The following is a 20,173-nucleotide window of genomic DNA, read 5'->3' as shown; positions in this document are numbered from 1 at the left end:
ATAGAAGACAACGATAGAACGATACGCTGGCGCCGTCGTCTTGTATACAAGACACAAATTCAACCACTGAGTTAATGTGAAAATAATAACAATTGCAATTTCATTTACACTCGTGTTCATATTTAAGGTCTTTGTTTTTTCATTTATTTGCTTTTTAAGCCGCTATATAAATCCCTTCTTTTATAATAAGGCATTTAAAAAAATTGCTCCAATTTTCAACATTTTTCATGTTCCTCGTCGCCGTTGTCTTGTATAAAAGACAGCTAGGGATGGGAATGTTAACTCGATATGGGAATTTTTAAAGTAAATATAAAGTCAGAAATATGTTTTTATCTAAGTATTTGAACACTTGTTAATCGCCAATTTTTTTTCAACGAATAGTAGGTAACTACTTACTAGAATACGTAGAACGAGAGTCAGATAGGCATAACTATATTTAAAGTTCAGGTAGCTTTTTTAGCTCTATAAAGTAGAGTCAGACAAGTAAATTTGCCATTGTAGATTGTGGACTATTTAATTGCAGAAGAGATAAATAAAAATAATATGTGATGTTATTTTATAGCTTAGTGGGAAGGGATACACCGCAGCGACCGCTTCGCACAAGTGTGGTACAGGGACAGGGACATACCTGTTTATCAGACTTTACTTTTATTGTTATAACATTGAAGTTAATGTGTAATTTTTTTATAACAAGTCGTTGAACGTTTTTTTGATAAGAGTTTACCTATATATTAATGTAAACCAAACTGAAATTATAATGATAGATTCTAATTCCGGAATAATATCTTCACTCATTAAAAATTCAACCCACGTGTAATTTTCACTAAAACAGTTCCGGTATATTGACTTTATCGACACATGATGCGCAGCTTTAACGTTACGCCAATAAAGTTTACGTACCGACAAGCGCTTACGCCGTTGACCTAGAGACTATTATTAATTGATCCGCGCGGAAACAGTCCTTGTCGGTCTGCACTGCGGGCAGTCCATGGGCGCCGTTGTCTTGTATAAAAGACTTCTCGTACAGCCTAGTGCGGCGATATCACGTCTTGAATCGACATTGTTTAGTGGTTGTTTTTTATGTTAAATCCCTATATTTTAAACATTTTCGGGTGTAAAACATATGTTTAATTTTGGCAATTTGGAATGAAATTAAAACAGGATAAGAACAAAGCTAAATTAAAAAGATTTTTACCATAATATTGTAAATATCGATATCACTATTTGCAATCCCTAAACTTTTTATTAGTTGTTTACTTAAAATTTGCTCTGGCGTGTGAGTGAGCGTCTTTGCGGACTAGGTCCGGCGGCCAAAAGGTTTTAAAGAAAGACACTTAAATACAACTGAAAAAAATACAGTCTTATTGCAAGGCATGGAAACTAAACTTAAAGTATTTTAACTATAATATCTTCTGTCTCGGCATAAGTAAGTGAATGTAAAAATTTAAATAAGAGTATTTTAGCTTCTACGTTGGTACAATCTTTAAGGTTGCAGTGTTTAAGCAAAGCGTTGTAAGTAGTTACTCTGACTCTTTCCCCAAAACGTTTCCCAAAGGCGGAACGGACTTCTGGAATTGGTAAGTTAAAGACGCGTTTATTGACATATCTGAACAAAACCTCAATTACGTGGGCCATACTGAAAGTTTCTGGATTTTGATACCTATATGAGAAAACTTATTTTTTCTAAGTGGCCAGTCCAAGAATTTTCAGTGTGCCCTAAGTATCAAAGATGCTAAAGTCCATGTTTAGATATTTTTGAGCACCTTGGCCGCTCCGAGTTATCTTACGACGACTGCACCGGTCTTGCATTTCACTGACATCAACTCCTATTATCATGACCTTAGAGTCAACCCCCTTATTCATAAACGTTTACTAAAGTTGACAAGCCGATAATAATCGTTTGTCCCTTTCCATCATACTAATACGTCGAAAAGGGACAAACGATTATTATCGGCTTGTCAACTTTAGTAAACGTTTATGAATAAGGGGGTAAATCTATTCGCGTTCATGAAATGCAAGAACTTAATTCTTAGAAAAACTTATGTTACAATCACATTCAACGCAACTAATACTGCAATACAATTACTACAAAATGGTGAGCGCTACACAGCCTTAGACTTAGACGAATATACAAATGCTAATTAGGAATGTTTCAATAATACTACTTAATACATGTATGTACATAATTGGACGATCAAACCTTATTAACAGTAATCGGGGATTTGGTTGCAACGCCGCGGGATCTAGTAGAATTTTTGTATGGATACGGGAGTCCGCAATATGGATTGAATTTTTCACAAAAACGCTATCTTAATAATTTTGAAATACAATTACCTAATAAAAACATTTCATAAGAAAAAAGTAAACATTATTTACCCCTAGTGGCAACCAAATCCCCGATCACTGCTTATTAACCCTTTACCAGGCTAAGGAATATTTATATTTCCCACATACGGCACTTCAAACATTCGATCGTCATTTTTGAAATGTCAGCCTGATAAAGGGTTAAGCTCCCAACATCTGGCGTCTTTCGAGCGTCGGCGTCTACAATTCTATGGCCGCTGCTCGACGCAACGTCGACGCAACTGCGCAGCGACGTCATTCATAGCGCTGACCAGACGCCGACAGATGCCGACGCTCAAAAGACGCTAGATGTCGGGGGGGGCCTAACCCTTTGACGGCTAAAGCGCCATAAGGTCAAAGTCTGACGCTTGCGGCTAAATACATCCCAATATCAATCTTCGCGCATTGCGACAAGTTATACGACGACGCGCCGCACACGATAGGCCTGGCGTTTAAAAGGCTAATCTCTTCTGTAAAAACTTCTTAACTTTTTCACCGCCACGTCAATGAAGTAATAGTGTCATCAGCGCCATATAACATATCACGTCATGGCGTGTGGCGCACGAAATGTACTGACTTGATAATCAAGTCAATGGCGGCGAAAAGGTTAAAAATTACTAAATGTTTTGTTCAATAATTATTTTAGCAACAAAAACATAGGCCTTAGTGACAATAAAGTAAATGTATAACGACGATTATTTAACTTACAACTATACAAATATTGCAAACATCAAAGGGGTCTTATTTTGATTAATATTTAGTAACAACATCACAAAATTGACAAATATAATCAAAAGTACACAACTACTATATACAAATAAATGCATTTGAAACCAATGGAACATTTATAATTTTTGTAAATGCTGAACAATTTTTTCTAAATATTTTAATAGTATAATGGCAAAAAAATGGCTGCGGAAAAATTTGCATTAAAGTACCTATGTCATTTAATATTCAAGGTAGGCACTTAATGTGCTTTAAATACAAAATTGCAGGTAGTAAGTACTCTACAGTCAGTAGCAATAATAGTAATAGCATAATCTAATAAAACATGGTCTTCTCTTCCCAGAGTGACACAAGCCTACGTCACAATAACATGGCCGCTATATATAGCGCTATCGCATATTATCATATAGCGCTGTCCCATGATGACGTAGGCTTGTGTCAGTCACGTGACCACGAAAAGACGGGAAGAGAGTACCAGGCGAAGTATATTATTATACCATGAGTAATAGTAATGCTAATGATGTGGACATGTTACAGTGTAGACAAATTTTAAGATGTTTTACTGAATAGCAACTTCTGCATGAGGTGAATAAAATGATAATTGTCCTTTCAATCTGTTTAGAAAAGCCTCTCTTATTATAGAAATAATCAGTGAAGTAAAAATGAAGGTGCAGTGACTTTACCACATGTCCAAAGTTTTGTAAAAAAAATTTTTGTGGCAGGCGGAAATGTGTGCAATATCAGAAAAGTGTCGAGCATGTAAAGGTTTTTAAATTTTTCTGATAAATTGACTTCGCTTTAAAAACAGTATTTTCTAGTTTTTTATAGCTGCCATACGCGTACTCCTCGCCTCACCTAAAGACCTAGTTTACCCTCTGGGTTGGAAGGACAGATGGCAGTCGCTTTCGTAAAAACTAGCCTATTATTGGGATTAGTTACCAAGTGGACGCCAGGCTCCCATGAGCGGTGGCAAAATGCCGGGACCACGCGAGGAAGATGATACGCATATATCTCGCATAATATTGACCGTTATGTGGAATTCCCCATTACCTTGTCAGTTGTAGCAGCTAGCAGCCTTAACCTTCCTGCCCGGAACACAGGGGAAATCCGCAGTCTTGGCAGTAACAGTAGGCCTAGCACAGGATTGGCGCGAAAGTATCTTGCGGCGAGACAGACTACCCGCCTTTTTCTACGTTGATTAAAGAGGGACGGGTAGTCCGTCTCGCCGCGATATACTGTCACGCCAATCATGTGCTAGCCCGGCTGGCGATGAAAAGATCTACTAGCCAACTAGTTGATATTCCGCGACAGGTCCTGTATGCGCTTCGCATTACATTCCCTACAATACAGGTGGTCATCGAGAGGGTAGCAGCCCCTACCCTCTTGTCTGGAGCATAATGAGGACCCGCAGTCTTCGCAGGAGTAGCAGGCGATGTGGAAGCTCTTGTCTAGAGCGACAATGCGGACGGTTTCTTCGGCGCCGCCTTCGGGCACGATCGGCTCGCGGCAGCGCGCGCAGCGGGGCGCGTATCTGAAGGAAAGATTATTTTGGTTAATAATCCAATCCACGACAACCCGATCAGATTACGTGACAAGATGTCTTGAATTATCACCTACTGAATTTCGTTATATCCTGAATTCTGACCACTAAGCACCAATACTACGTGATTTATTCCATAATGTTTGAATGATAAATACAGAAAATATATTCATTTCTTTTCCTGGTCCCCAATCCTTCTAATGAGCATATGTCTTCTTCTTCGGAAGGCGCGGGCGGCAGGTGTTACGGCGCCCGCACCTTCCCCGCCGCCCTTAGTCGTCACTCCCGTCGCCTCCGTACCGCGCAGGCGAGGATTCATTTAAGCGGTCGGTCTATATATGACTAAGCTATGATAAGCCTCTTAAGTGATGATGTGTACGTTGATTTCAAGCAAATAAAACATAATTATTTCGTGTCCCTAGTGAGTCCCTAATATTACGATAGTCGAGCTTAACGTGCCCAGCATATGAACTTTTGTAAGTAAACTTACCTTTTATGGAAGTCCTCTATGCAGTGTATGCGGTTAACAGCGTCAACTGTGAAGGGGATCCCGTCCAGGCTCTTATGGCACGCCACACAGGTAAAGCAGCGCGGGTGGTACGGCTTGCCTGTGGCCCGAAGCATGCGGTCGAGAATAGGGTCACCGCACACGCAACACTTCTCTAGAGTGGCCAGGTAGTCCCGCTCACAGAGGGCCTTGCCCTGGACGGCGTAGAATGGTCGACCCTGAAATGAATTGTTTCGTAATTATAAAACAGTATCCTTGTCTTTAGCACGGGGCCTGATGAGGCGTGGTATAGGGTCACCACACCTCTACAATATGTCAAGAACGCGCACTCAGTTTTTTTTGGGCATATCATGCAGTCTAAAAAGCATGATCTAGAAAGGCAGGCAAATGGATGGCAAGCGTGCGCGAGGACAAGCACCCATGAGATGGACTGATGTGGAGGCAACATGCAGTGAGTGACCCTTATGGCTTATGATCAGTGAGCGGGCTAAACTATCAAAAATCATTTATATCTAAGAATAGGACAAGATTTATTAAACTCATATTATGTACACAGTATCTTTATAAAATTTCCAGATTATACTCAAAATCTGCAGTTCAAAATTGTTAAAAAAATTGTATCATGTTCCATACAATATATTTTTGCGATAAACTGTCCGTACTTTGCTTAGGATCGCACACTATGGAGACAGAGCATACATGGTCGCAATCCTCAACATTGAGGGACTGAGGGAGAAATGGTGTAAGGTTTTGCATTTAACACTTTCGCAACCGGGCAAAAAACGGCGCACTACCCCAGAAACCGGTCGTCTATATCTGCGTACAAAACAACCCGCTGGGCGGGTTGTCCGGCATCTGAGCAAACATTACGAGTGCCTACCAGGCGGGTTCTCGGTAGTAAAAGTGTTAATTGAAATCATTTATTTCAGGCAATAGTCCCATATAGTGTTAGTAAGTAGGACTTGCTATGGCTCACACCATAAGAATCCAGATTAATTAAATTTCCCTTTATGAAAGTCCTTTAAGCACTGTATGTTAACGTTTTCAGCCAAAATAGGCACAATGGTTGTCGACTTGCAGAAAATGCCCAGTATAACTAACTAACCTGTAATTGTATACTTATATTTTGTATTGAATATATTGCAAGGCATCCCCTTGGTCAGTGTTACTCTAAAATTATGAGATTAGGCAATTCAGACTTACCTGTAAATTAATACCACACTGATGGCAGCAGAAGCATTTTATGTGGTATATCCTCTCCATGGCTGTACACCCAGTAGTCTCTCCCATGATCTTGCCCCCGCAGCGGAAGCAGTTACCACAGTACAACTCATCATCCGGCTCCAGTGTTGGCTCCGGTGCAGTCCCGACGTAACCACCATATAAGGATGTTCCAGATAACTGACTACATGGTCTAGGATTGATAGGTTCATATAGAGACTCATAAGTTGAGGATGTCTGCGAGCCGCCATACGTGGAAAAGTCTTGTGCGTTCACTGAAGCCGAGGACGGAGGATAAGCAGAACCGGGGCGACGTAATTCACTATAGTTGGACTGTGCACCAACATCGCTTATTCTAGAAACCTCAGACCTCGCGTCTCTGTCGCCGTATATGCTCTCAGAGTTCCGCTGCATCGGAATGTTTGAATAGACATGATTGGTACCACCCGGTGGCAATAAATTGCTGTATAGGAACACATCGCCGCTCTTCACTCGCGCTGTATTCCTCACGATACAGCTCTTTACGGGCACTAGATTAGAGTAGGTTGAGCTCGTACGGCTCCCATACTCTAGTCTCGATGAGTAGGAAGGCTCGCAGGCAGACTTCACCATACAACTCTGAGGTATTTGCGGCTGCGGCACCTTATTTTTTTTGGGTGGAATGGAAGGTTTCATTTTGGCAGCATTTATGTCGTCCTGCAGCTTTGCGTCCAATTCGTTCGCGTAGATTCGTAAGTCTGCTAATTGTTTATCCAGGGTATTCATTTTGAAAACTTTTTATTCACCTTTATAATGATATTTGATTATTTCCCTCTAGTGAAAATCGTTACCTCTCGCGAAACAATGCAAAACTGACAATCCAAGTCGTGGATGTATGTTGCCATTATCACAGCACAGAAGGCACAGAACCAATATTATGTTGTATTACACTATCAGATCAGGTCGAGCATTATTATGGCTGTGCATTGTTTTGCTTCAACCTTCAACCATGCGAAGCTTCGCGTAGCATGGCATGGCTTAGCTTAGTAAATGCAAGGAGAACAACTATCATAGTATTCATAGTTGTGTGATGAGTGAATTGTCTGGCCAGACAAGGAAGACAGTAAATTTTTAATACATGTGTCGCCATCTGACTGATGTGAAGTAGGTAGATTTAAAACTTATAAAATATATATACCTATACTGGGTCAAGCAAATCTTGTCAGTAGCAAACGGCGGCAAATTTGAAAAATCGCGGGTTAGCAACACCGTGTTCGAATAATTCGAAAATCGCGTGTCATCTGTGTTTTATCTGTGGAATGTGGATCGCGAATGACAGCCATCATCTTTGTTTACATTCTGAATCGATTCTATTTCAAGAGATATTTCTGCTGTGTCACCATTAAATACCAATATATTAAATAAAATTGTGCTTAATCAAAGCTAAGGTGCCTACAATGCCTACAGTTCCAACTGAGAAATCTAATAAAATATTAAAATCCAATAGGACATCTATCTGCTGAAGCAATGATTTTATTCATTACATTCTTGTTTAACGGCATATTCCACTTCTAATTTTATTTTGAGATCTTCAAATTCACCCACACCGCTTTTAAATTAGATAATAGAGAATCCACGAGTGACAATTTGAATTGACGTACGTAACAGGGCGCGCTCAGCGGAAAAAAAAGTTTTGGTTCTATGTACATTGTACATTGCTGCTTTTCTTAGCGCAATACTACTCTTTGAGTGTTGCCCTACTTTAGTTTGCTTTACATTGCTACTGACAAGATTTGCTTGACGCACTATACCACTGAAGATCAATTAGGAAGGTGAGTTTTTATTCCTTATTTCATTCTCATAACAATAAAATTACTAAGGGGTTGTGCACAAATCACGCGAGGTGTTTTCGGCTACTTTTTGATCCCCCTCCCCCCTGGTGATATTTGGGGAGGTTTTTGGCTACCCCCCTCCTCCCACAGAACCTCACGTATATTTTTTTGAAAATTTTTATTCGACCTCATTTTAAGAAAAATTGTATTGTATATAGAAAATCTTGTTTATTTTTCTGTTTTCGTTAAATAGTGCAGGGTGAAGATTTATGTTTAACGAAACCGAGAAAAGGTATCTACTCATGTGGTAGCTGTTTTTTTCATAGTTTCGTTTACTGTAGAAAAATACACGTGAGGTTTCCTTATACCCCTCCTATCCCCTAACGTGATATATCGTGATTTTTTCGTGACCCCAATAGCTCTAATTCACTTACATGTACATCTCTATTTTACAACTGATTATTATATGACTGTATCATATTAAATTATAATTTTATGTTGTACGCATAGTCTAATAAAACATGGTCTTCTCTTCCCAGAGTGACACAAGCCTACGTCACAATAACATGGCCGCTATATATAGCGCTATCGCATATTATCATATAGCGCTGTCGCATGATGACGTAGGCTTGTCTCAGTCAGGTGACCTAGAAAAGATGGGAAGAGAGTACCAGGCGGAGTGTATTATTATACCATGGTTGTATGCATGTGCCTACAGCGAGAAAAAGAACTTGTCAACGTTTATGAACACGATTGAGCCTACTACAAATTACAAAATTATAAAGGCTGTAGGTACCTAATTATACCTACAACCAAAGTTAGGGATAAGTTCGCCTTTGTACCAATGACGAATGTTATTTTTCCTGTTTTGTTTTTTTGCACAATTAATTATTAGTACCTAATTGAGAAAAAAAAAGTTTATCTTCTAATATTAATCCTTTAATTCCTAAGATAAAGTTTGCAAATAAAAAAATAATAATAACTTACCTAGAGTGACTTCAAGAAAAGTCTGCAGCGGATTTGATAGCCCACGCCAAAGAGTAACGTAAGTATATATATACATATATAGGTAGGCAGTGCACGTGTTACTTTAAACGTCAAACTGCTATGAAATTATGACGTATAAATGACACTTGCACTGCGTGGGCTATCTAATCCGCTGTAGACTTTTCTTGGTCCGACTCTATAACAAAAATATTGTACGGTTGAAAAAAAAAACTTAAAGTTGAAGGCCTCTATTTTCGGTAAAATAATTGTATGGCGCAAGAACGTTATGGTACTTAATGATATGCTTTATGTTATGTGCTTCTAATTGCTGCTTTAATGTTTAAATTGTGTAGGTATTTGTTTTTTTATATTCTTTTATGTAAATCTAAGAAGCAAATAGACATTATTACATTTTTTTTATAATTTCATTTTTCTATTATATTCACGATACAGATGTCAACGACCGAACCAGATAATAAAGCTACCATACTAGATTATCTAAATGAGGACTGCTGGATGGCAGTGTTCAGCTATATACCTGTTAAATATGTCATAAAGTCAGAAAGAGTCAGTGACCGATGGCAAGAATTAGTTCTGAAGTATTTACGACGTAAGTATGAATGAGAAAAGTAGCGTTCACCTCAGCGGTAGGAACAAAATTGTACTTTGCCGCCCAGTGAGAAAAATCAAATCAAAGTTAGAACTTTTTGTGTATATGTGCTATGTGTCAATTGGTATTTCATTTACAGGTCTCCGAATTGCTATTCGGTATCCTCTGAACTGGTTATCATTTTGTGATGACGACTACGGTATTGATGGAACTTACGGGAATTATTATTTAGGTGATAATGAAGTAGTTGTCGTTCTTAATAAAAGAGCAGCCGATTATTTATCGTTCGCACGCTGGACCAGCAAACTTGGCGCATCTGTTGTAAGCACTTACTGTGCTACCATTCACAATATGGAAACAATAGGAGAAAACTGTCCTAATCTTGAAACTCTCGAGGTAATTATGAATCTTAATACTCTTCGTGGACATGGTTATGGCGAGTTTTGAGTTGGAGTATTAAATTACCATTTTGCTTTTACAGATATTCCCAGAATCAGAAGAAAACATACCAACCATTCATCATGAAAACTTCAAGTGGTTACGGAGACTATATTTCCAAAAATATAATTGTGTAAGTAATTACAGATGTGATCTAAATTCTGACTTGATCGAGTTTGATAAGTTACTCGTAGTATTAGTACGTGTACTTTATACCTACCTAATTATTATTGTGGTTTTGAGATCTAGTACTAGAGAGGTATTGTAAATTTAGCAACTGTTTGTTTTTATCCACACTACCTTAAAGTCCTTAAATTAATCTATTTATTACAGGTTTCGGACGTATATATCAGTAGTTTTATAGCAAACAATTCCGTGTTAGAGGAATTGGAAATAAACAATAATGAAATCGTCACTGGTAAATGTTTACTCAACATCAAATCGGAAGCGTTGAAATCCCTGATGTTCAAGCAATGCAGAAAATTGAAAATGTGCAATTTGCTCGACACTGCTAGCCGTCACAATCTGACAAAGCTAGAACTCATTGATGTTCCTTATAATATATATGAAAACATACATTTAATCCTGAATAAATTGCCTAATTTAGAGCATTTGCGTGTATTAGATGAAGTTATGGATTGCGATCATTTTTTCGAAGCTGTTTGTCGTCTGAGCAAGTTGAAGTTTCTTGTTGTAATGTATGAGGCGACGGATACGAATTTGGAAGATATGACGAGGTGCTGTAAGGATTTAACAATTTTGGAGCTTGGAGATTGTTCTAGTGAGTATGATAAAAACATAGTCATTTCGTTCCAACAAAAAAAATTTGGTCACTTTCGCCATTATGATAGAAAAAAAAAATAACAAAATACAATCAAATAACATCAATCTAAGCGGTGAATGTAGTATAAGTAGTATCTGTTTTAGCATACCATTGTATCAAATACTAGCGACCCGCCCCGGCTTCGCACGGGTTACACAAAACCTTAACAAATTATACACTTAAACCTTCCTCAAAAATCACTCTATTGATAGCAGAAAACTTCATAAAAATCCATTCAGTAGTTTTTGAGTTTATCGCGAATATACACACATACAAACAGACAGACGCGACGGGGGACTTTATTTTATAAGGTGTTAGTGATATTATAAGACTAACTTTTTTCTTACTTAAGTACCATGTTTTTATGTCGCAGCTGTGTCATCTCGTGGAATGGAGGCTGTGATCCGCAACGTGGGAGCGCGTATCACCAGGCTGGGCATACCCAAGAGCAAATATCTGGAGGATGACGATGTGATTGCTTGCGTACGCGGATGCCCTAATCTCATGGTAACCTGGGCCTCAAGCTATAGAAATTTACAACGTACTTTACCTACACAACTCCTTTTTTAACTTTTATGAAAGCATGAGCTGCATTACTTGCATGTGTTGTGCCAATGACTAAATTACAATATGTTTGTGATCAGTATGTATTTATCTTTCCTCGCATCATACATTATAGAGGTAAAATATTTTCTGATATATGCCACCCCATTTTAATAGCATTATTTTAAAATTTCGTCAATGGTTCAGAATTGCTTACTTTCTGTATCACAAATACCTAAGATCAATGCGGCCAAATCAATCTGCCGGCGTACACTAGCGCGGTTTTCTACTTTCATCGAGAAGCGATTGCATTTAGTTTTAGCAGTCTATCCGGTTCGAAGGACCATTATGAATTATAGGTTGTTTATCTACTTAATTTTCTGGAACTATGAAAATCTTATGAAAAATACAAGTACGTATGTCAAAAATTGAGAGACTAATATTAACACGAGTGTTTTTTACATGTCAGAGCGGAACATATTTCGAATTCTATTTGTAACAATACTTTTTTACGTTTTCGACAAAAGAGGTTGCGGTACTGTAACGTAATGGTACGCTGTCGCCGTCATTTAAAAAGCTATGTGGGGAATTTCCCGCGGTTGGATTTAGCCAAATAATTTTTAGTATTGTAATTGTCGCAGTTCTTGGACCTGAGTGGGTGCTTGCGTCTGAGAGAGGGTATGCTGATAGGGGCTGATGAAGCACGACGCCGCATGCGCGCCCAGCGATCGCTGAAAGTGGTCGTTGAAGATACATTCCTGCATTTTGATGAAGATACGGTATTTTATCGAGTTATTTTATGTTATCAAGCAGTAACAAGTTAAAATAAATATACAGATAGAGTCCCAATACATACTTTGACTCTAATCTTTTCGCACAGACTTTTTTAACGAGTAAGTTTTCGAACCCAATAATTGCAATTTTGAGGGTAGATTTCATTAAAGTGTCAATTTTAATACGTAGTTTTCTATGAGTCGTTGTGCCACTACGTCATCTCGAAATATCATTTGATCTTTACTTACCAATTGCTTTTCGGTCAAATATTGCGAGAAAACCTGCTAAGCGCACCCTTGGTTCCATTAGGAAAGTGATACCTATACATATACCTCTGTCAAAAATTAAGTAATTTGATGGTAATGTATCATAGAAAGTAAACGGAATATTTAAACTGCATTTGTAATAATTATTTTAATTTTTTCTAGCCAGACTATCATGAGCTTAACGTGAGGTATTAGCTGCCGAGGCAACTGTGGGCCGGCTCGACTGCTTCAGAAAGTATAATTAAAGTTTTCACTTTTTATATTAGTTTTTTTATTTATTGTTCACATATAACATGGGAAGAGTGTGTTTGGGGTTGTGCACAAATCACGCGAGGTATTTTCGGCTACTTTTTGACCCCCCCCCTCCCCCTTGGTGATATTTGGTGAGGTTTTTGACTACCCCCCTCCCCCCACGCAACCTCACGTGTATTTTTATGATTTTTTTTCATTCGACCTAATTTTAAGATAAATAGTGTTGTATTTATAGAAGATATTGTTTATTTTTCTATTTTCGTTAAATACACTCGCTATTTTGAAGTGCAAAGTGAAGATTTATGTTTAACGAAACCGAGATAAGGTATTTTTTTTTTAGAAATATACACGTGAGGTTTCCTTATACCACGTGATCACGTGACCAACGTGATCTATCGTGAGTTTTTCGTGACCCCCCCTCCCCCCATCGAACCTCGCGTGATTTGTGCACAAGCCCTTTATAACATTCGTACAGAAGTATATACAGTGCCAACACTGTAGTGCCGTCCCTTTCAAACCAATTTATATAAGAAAACGGGACGACACCACTTTTCTTGCCACTTTTTAATTTCTTTTTTGCCAAGCTGTAGTGCATAATTGTTTTCCTTCGTATTTTCTCGGAAACGTTCCTATTTGTCATGCTACTTCAATCAATTTCGGTAATTTTTGTACCGTGCCATGAAAATACGAACTATTTTTCACTATATTTATTTATTATTCACTAAATTTAATTAATGGCATGGTAAGGTAATGCTCTACATGGCTCTTCTTACTACAATATTATTTTCACCTCAGCAGCTCGAACAGTTAGCAAAATCGCATTTTGCTCACGGAGTGTGACAAATATATGTCATTTCAAAATGCGGGACCTAATACAAGTTCGAAATATGTACTTGGGTTCTATTCTCCCGTCCCTTTCACGTTGTTAGCAAAAAGAAAGAGACAAAAAAATTCAAACTAGTTTTTCTGGTTCGGATTGTCTAATATATGTTCTAGATTCTGAGGTGAAAAGTTGTATGTAGAACACGAGATCAAAGTTATTTACATCTCGTGCGCTTTTTAGTCCCTTACTACGCTCAAGATTCTAAATTAGATTCACGAGCGTAGCGAGTAATAGAATCTTTCGCTTACATGGGACTCAAAATAAGTACTCGAAGAAATATCACACTTTGCTCTCTTGTTGCACAAATAACTATTTCAGTTTGGCTACTTTGTCTACCCCGGGCCCGAAAGCCCGGGCACTTAGAAGGATAGACGCGTTCGAGATGTGGTGCTGGCGCAGAATGCTGAATATATCTTGGACTGAACGCCGCACAAATGAGTCTATCTTAAAGGAGCTCAATATCACCACAAGGCTATCCACCATCTGTACCCAAAGAGTCCTCAAATTCTTCGGCCACACAGTCAGACGCGGCACGGACACGCTAGAAAGGCGCATTATTACCGGGAGTGTCGACGGACGAAGGAGTAGAGGGCGTGCACCCAGTAGATGGTCAGATGTGGTACAAAATATTACCCAGACTTCGCTCCAGGCAACAATGCACATGGCCGAAAATCGAGAGGCCTGGAGAGCAGTGGTAGGAAGAATAACCCATAGGAGTCACGTCCCTCAGACATGAGGTCACGACCACGAAGACTTTGTCTACAGTCAGCAAAGAAAGTGGTCTACCACTTTTCGATTCTATCATCTGATTGATAGAGTCGAAAAGTGGTAGACCACTTTCTTGGCAGATCGTACAACCGCGAAAATTCAAATATCAAATATCAAATATCAAATATCAACATTTATTCAGCAAATAGGCCACAAGGGCACTTTTACACGTCAACATTGAATTTACATAAAAGCAAAAATAATAACATCAACAATTTTATAAATTAAAACTAACAATTCAATCTAACGTATTACAATTACTAAGAGATGTATATGGTCTCTTAATGTCGAATTACATACAAAATACAGATAAAAAAACACACACAAAAAATCTATAATATTTAGAGGTGTAAATGTCTCTAGGTGTCAGAACTATAAGATTATATAGTTTATCAAGTTATCCTTAGAGATGTATAGGGTCTCCAAGAGTCAATATCCTGTATAATTAATACATTCATTAAAAGAAAAGAAACATACGAGAACAGAATGAGGCGTCTCACTGTAATTAATTAATAAAAGTTACTAAGTATAATAGCTCGTGTTAGCTTAACAGACCAGTCTCCACAAACAGCACCCGTTCACGAGTATGACGCGTATCTCAGCCATCGCCTCCCTCAACCTTCATTCGGGAAAGTGGCGACCCGATCAACAACGCCACCGTAAGCAAAGACTTTCAATTGAAAAAACGTCTCTTGAATTTTGATTTTAGCGGTAGCTCCGCTGCCGCTGCCTTTCTACCGTCACGGTGCTCCATGTGAAGTTTTCCGTATCGAGATTTATGAAAACAATTCTCCCTTTGGTTAGGTACCAATTTCTTCAATTAATTTGATTGCTATATTGTTACTCCATTTTAACGATGCGATAACGCTATTAGTGCAAAATAAAAAAATCAAGGATTTCCTTCATGTGCATAGTGTTAGGTGCTAGTGTTAACGGCAAGAATGTTTCAGTATTTTAAACGAAAATGGTTTCTAATTTTAATTCTCCAGGTATACAAAATAAATCAAGATGATTTAAATTGTTAACTATAGCAATTAAATAAGTCTTCCATTGTTTTAGATCCTAATAGCCAAGCAAAGTAATCAACAGAGTGGCGAAGATGATGGTATGTTGTCTTGAATCCTTACTGGTTGGCTAAGTGGTTTTTTTTTAAAACCCTCCAGACATTTTTTTTCGGAATCTCAATCTCATAGCTTTAAATTTGATCATAAGAGGTGGTCATTATAGGGACTAAATTCATATATCAACAGTATCATATCCAAGTAGCTACACAATGTCATATTGTAAATAAGAATAATTATTTTCAGTTTTTATCCCAACTACGGAGCAAGCCGAGGAGGAGGTAAAATAAAAATTGGTTTTTAATCTCACGGGTTTTCATGTTGTTAGTACACATGCCTCAAGTAATTTTTCTTATATTATTTTCTGTAATTTCAGTGGCACATGGATTTCATGCCTGTAAGTAAGAATACAAATTTTTAACATAATAAGTTTGTCAAAGGGCTGTCTTATTTCAATCATAGACAGAGAGAATCATACTATCTTTAGTCTTACACTAGTACTAGCACCCAAAAGAAAAGGATGAGTATAGTTTTCCTGGCTCTCATTGACTGACAAATTGGTTTGACCCCAACTAAAGGTATTCATTCTATTGAAAGTTGGAAGGAGCCGAATGGATCTTATTGTCAAAAATATTGTAATTTCCAATAATTGCAGACTGGGTACCTGCCCGATAGCGTGTACCGCGAGCTGGCGTGGTACGGCATCCTTCAGATCCAGCCATTACACCATAGCGCCAAGTTCAAGGTGGCGGCACAGCTAATATGGCAGCATACGCTTGGTCGGCCTCATGTCATCATGGAGAACCCACCACAGGTAACACACTTTCACACAATTATTTTACATACATACAATCACGCCTATTTCCCGGAGGGGTAGGCAGAGACTACGGATTTCCACTTGCTACGATCCTGACATACCTCCTTCGGATGTGTTATCCTTCGACACCCTTTTACAGGGGGTGCGAGTGGCCTCTTCCGCCTTCCGGCTGTGGAGGCTGCATCGGGTCGCGCCCAACCTTGTGGGGCGGTCAGTCGCACGTCGTTTTGAGGACGGCTTACCTCTTTCGCTTCCTTCACTTTTATTTTATTATGAATATTGGGGTGTTATGTGTTTTTGAGTGCAATGTCGACCCAGCAGTGATCTATTGTGATGGCCCTTTAAGTTCATTATTAATGCTCGTTGAATCCAGACACTTTCAGATACTTTGGGCCGTAATGTTTGTAGTTGTACCTCATAGGGTTGCAACGTGCCGCCTTAAGTAGGTACTGTGCTTCTTCACATTTAGGTCACTACCATTGGTACTTTGGTATTTAAAAAAAAGTTTTGAATGCTATTTAGCTATTTGCTTTCTTACAGTCTACCCAAGGTCCGGGTAAAGTGAGCCGGCAGATCCTGGCGGAGGAGGCGGCGAAGTGGTCACGTGAGCAGCGCGCGGCGCAGGAGGTTCTAATGGAAAACATCAAGAGTGGTGGCAATGGGCTCACCATTCGCACTGTCGTCAGCGCCTCGCACAGAACCGTCTATATTATACAAAACGGTACCTAAATTGTTTCTCAACAGTTAATTCTGATATGCCTTCAAAACTTACTACACCAAGTATGTGGTAAGGGCTTGTGCACAAATTACGCGAGGTCCGATGGGGGGGGGGGGTCACGAAAAAATCACGATAGATCACGTTTGTATAAAGGAAACCTCACGTGTATTTTTCTACAGTGATCGAAACTAAGAAAAAAAACCTACCACATAAGTAGATACTTTTTTTCGGTTTCTTTAAACATAGATCTTCACTCTGCACTTCAAAATAGCGAGTCTATTTAACGAAAATATAAAAATAAACAAGATTTTCTATGTACAGTCACCTGCAATAATATGTTACACAACGAAGGCCGCAAAAATATCTGAGACGATCTTATTTGTAGAGCCATAAGAGCTTGTCAAATATTTCTGCGGCCTTGGAAGATCAACATATTATTGCAGGTGACTGTACAATACAATTTTATTATCTTAAAATTAGGTCGAATGAAAAAATTTCAAAAAAATACACGTGAGGTTATGGGAGGGAGGGCGGGTTGCCAAAAACCTCACCAAGTATCACCAAGGGGGAGGGGCGGGTCAAAAAGTAGTCGAAAACACCTCGCGTGATTTGTGCACAACCCGTAATCTACTTGATTGATAGGTTTAATCAATTTGTTGGGAATTCAACATTCTCAAAATTTTTATATTAAAAGAATGACGATTGATTTTGTAAGTACTATCGCTCACAGACGTATCTGCTTGTTAAAAAATTGGTTCATCATTCTCAATCATAAATCTGTTTATTTGAAATGTTGTTCAAGGTAATTACTATGAATGTCCCCCTGGTTCGGAGCCTGATCAGGACGCGTACCGAACGCAGGCGAATATGCATGATCGAAAATGCACATTTGGCAAGGAGTCTGTAAAGGTAACAAAGGTTTTTCTAAAATAGTGACAAAACCGTGCAGATCTCTTCGAAGAGAGTTTTAAATTAATATTTCACACGGGATTCCACGATATTATTTTTAGAATTGGTAAAACGAGAGATATTATCAATGATAAAAGATGTTTCATTCATATATCCGATACGAAACTTCCGTATATTTTGAGTAAGAACGTTCTTGGGATATTTCTTGGGTCTTTGCTGTGGGTAAGGATATTAGAAAGGTTATAATAGTAAGTAAACAATTACAGATAGATGTCGACCCCTGTATCGAAGCTGAAGTGGCTCCCATTGAATATTCTTTCAACGAAGGCTGGATGTTCTGTCTCGGCAGTGGAGAGAGGGATAACAACTACTTCAAGAATGGGACGCTGGACTGTGGAAATAAAACTAAGGTATACTTTTGAGATAGGTAATCTAATATAAGGTGATTATACAAATATAGAGGGCCTATAAACTGAAATGACAATTCGATCTTGGCAATGCATATTGAAACCCTGGTACAAAAACGGTTTGAAAGACCGAAGTGTACGGAGCACTAATGTATGCGGGATTGTATTAATAGAGATAGAAAAGACCTTGACACATGCGCTTGGCAAATATGCAATATGCTTGGTTGTAAAACTTTAAGAGCAACCGCCCTGGAGTAGTGCTGAGCTTTAACAGCACGAAACGAGGTATTTTGATTATTTTTTCAATTGTATTCAGATATCGATGGATGACTTCCTGAAATTATGCGCGATCGATAACAACGTAGTCATCAGCTTCGATTACTTTGGCGACGAACCTCGCAAAGACCTGATACGGAACGCAACATTCTGCAGCACATGGGACCCCTGCAAGATTTCTTATCTGTACCGACTTGAGGTTTGCATATACAATCTAAGATCCTCGTATTAATTGAATTCACACTGTTATTTAACTCTTCAGACGATATGACGTAACCAGAGATTTTATCGCACACCTAGTTTTATTCTAATTTTAGGTAGCTATGGAATATCAAAAAACTTCTGGCTAGGTTAGAGTTTTTAGAAATTTGTTAGGTTTTGTTGAAAGTTGAGCGGTTAAGACGTAGTTCTATGCGGTTAACAAATTGACTACCTAACAGAGAGGCTAATTTAAAACTCTCGGTTAGATCAATTTAATGCCCTATCCTAATAAGTCTAAAGGATATAGAAATATATATTATAATCCTTCTTTTTTCAGGCTCCTCCAGATGAACTGACACCGCAATTCCCCACAACTACTGAGAACCCGTGTGATACTACTCCATGTGATTTCTGTGTGGAGGGCTATACAGAAGATAAGGGACATGAGATTTCAAGTAAGAAAATGATGACAGTGTACAGTAAGCTACAGAGATAATCGACCCCCCTGAAAACAAGCACGGGGGTCAGTTATCTCTGCACTCTGCTGCTTACTGTACATACATACTAGTCTATGTTTAAGTTTCTTTAGATTTTATAACCCTATAACTTAATTGTTGCAGTTGACGACGCAAATGATAACGAAAAGAAAAAGAAGAAGTAAAACGAAGCATAGAAGTGTACTATTTCTTGAATTAAATTTACGTCGTAATGTTTCTTTTTACTTTATTTACCTTGTATAACTCTCAGCTCTCATCTTGTTTATTGTTTAATAGCCTATACTAAATATATTGACACATAAAGTTATAAAAAGAACTTTTTGTCAATCAAAAATGTTTTCGTCCTAAGCATTAACACTTGAATCCCTCACTACGCTCAGGATTCTATGTTATAATTAAGATCAAGCACAGCCATAATAGAATCCTTCACTTTGATTACATTGGCCACACCGTAAATATATATTATATCGGTATTAAATTACATTTAATAGTTATTTGCTACACAAGGGAGCAAAGTTGTTGTTTATTCATCGATTCCAATATTTACGGGCGTGAAATACAAAGTTTTCGCCACACGAGGAACCCGAGGCAGATATTCTCCGTAAAACATTACAAATCGAATCCAATTTAAACTGTTGTGAGACATACTAACATTCAATCATTTTACGGTTTAGACTCACTTGTTTTAAGTCACTCGCGCGACATGTTACTTAAAACAAGTGAGTCTAAAACGTAAAATTATTTAAATCGTTGTTTAAATCTAATCCAAATGAATGATATTAAATATTTTTCTT

The 20,173-nt window shown here is 38.3% G+C and overlaps 3 protein-coding genes across 3 annotated transcripts; 2 read left to right on the top strand and 1 right to left on the bottom strand.

The window, feature by feature from the left end:
- Positions 1-4,348: 4,348 nt before the first annotated feature.
- LOC134668411 (lipoma-preferred partner homolog) lies at positions 4,349-7,208 on the bottom strand. Its single transcript, XM_063525895.1, has 3 exons — positions 6,321-7,208; positions 5,100-5,335; positions 4,349-4,600 (listed from the first exon to the last, which is right to left on the bottom strand). The coding sequence occupies exons 1-3, from the start codon at positions 7,101-7,103 to the stop codon at positions 4,360-4,362; spliced, it is 1,260 nt and encodes a 419-aa protein (XP_063381965.1). The 5' UTR covers positions 7,104-7,208; the 3' UTR covers positions 4,349-4,359.
- A 782-nt stretch (positions 7,209-7,990) lies between these two features.
- Positions 7,991-12,914, top strand: LOC134668201 (uncharacterized). The gene is made up of 7 exons (XM_063525706.1): positions 7,991-8,149; positions 9,590-9,746; positions 9,886-10,142; positions 10,228-10,317; positions 10,518-10,965; positions 11,381-11,514; positions 12,192-12,914. Exons 2-7 carry the CDS (start codon positions 9,590-9,592, stop codon positions 12,372-12,374), a joined length of 1,269 nt encoding a protein of 422 aa, XP_063381776.1. The 5' UTR covers positions 7,991-8,149; the 3' UTR covers positions 12,375-12,914.
- Positions 12,915-15,361: 2,447 nt separating this feature from the next.
- On the top strand, positions 15,362-19,671 carry LOC134668410 (uncharacterized). The gene is made up of 11 exons (XM_063525894.1): positions 15,362-15,482; positions 15,553-15,598; positions 15,801-15,835; positions 15,931-15,951; positions 16,210-16,368; positions 16,912-17,092; positions 17,892-17,998; positions 18,265-18,408; positions 18,722-18,880; positions 19,220-19,337; positions 19,503-19,671. The coding sequence occupies exons 1-11, from the start codon at positions 15,435-15,437 to the stop codon at positions 19,541-19,543; spliced, it is 1,059 nt and encodes a 352-aa protein (XP_063381964.1). The 5' UTR covers positions 15,362-15,434; the 3' UTR covers positions 19,544-19,671.
- The last annotated feature ends 502 nt before the right edge of the window (positions 19,672-20,173 follow it).

Source organism: Cydia fagiglandana, chromosome 10 (genome assembly GCF_963556715.1).
Source record: "Cydia fagiglandana chromosome 10, ilCydFagi1.1, whole genome shotgun sequence".
Lineage (NCBI taxonomy): Eukaryota > Metazoa > Arthropoda > Insecta > Lepidoptera > Tortricidae > Cydia > Cydia fagiglandana.
The sequence above is the reverse complement of the archived record's forward strand: the minus strand, read 5'-3'. Positions and strand labels throughout refer to the sequence as shown.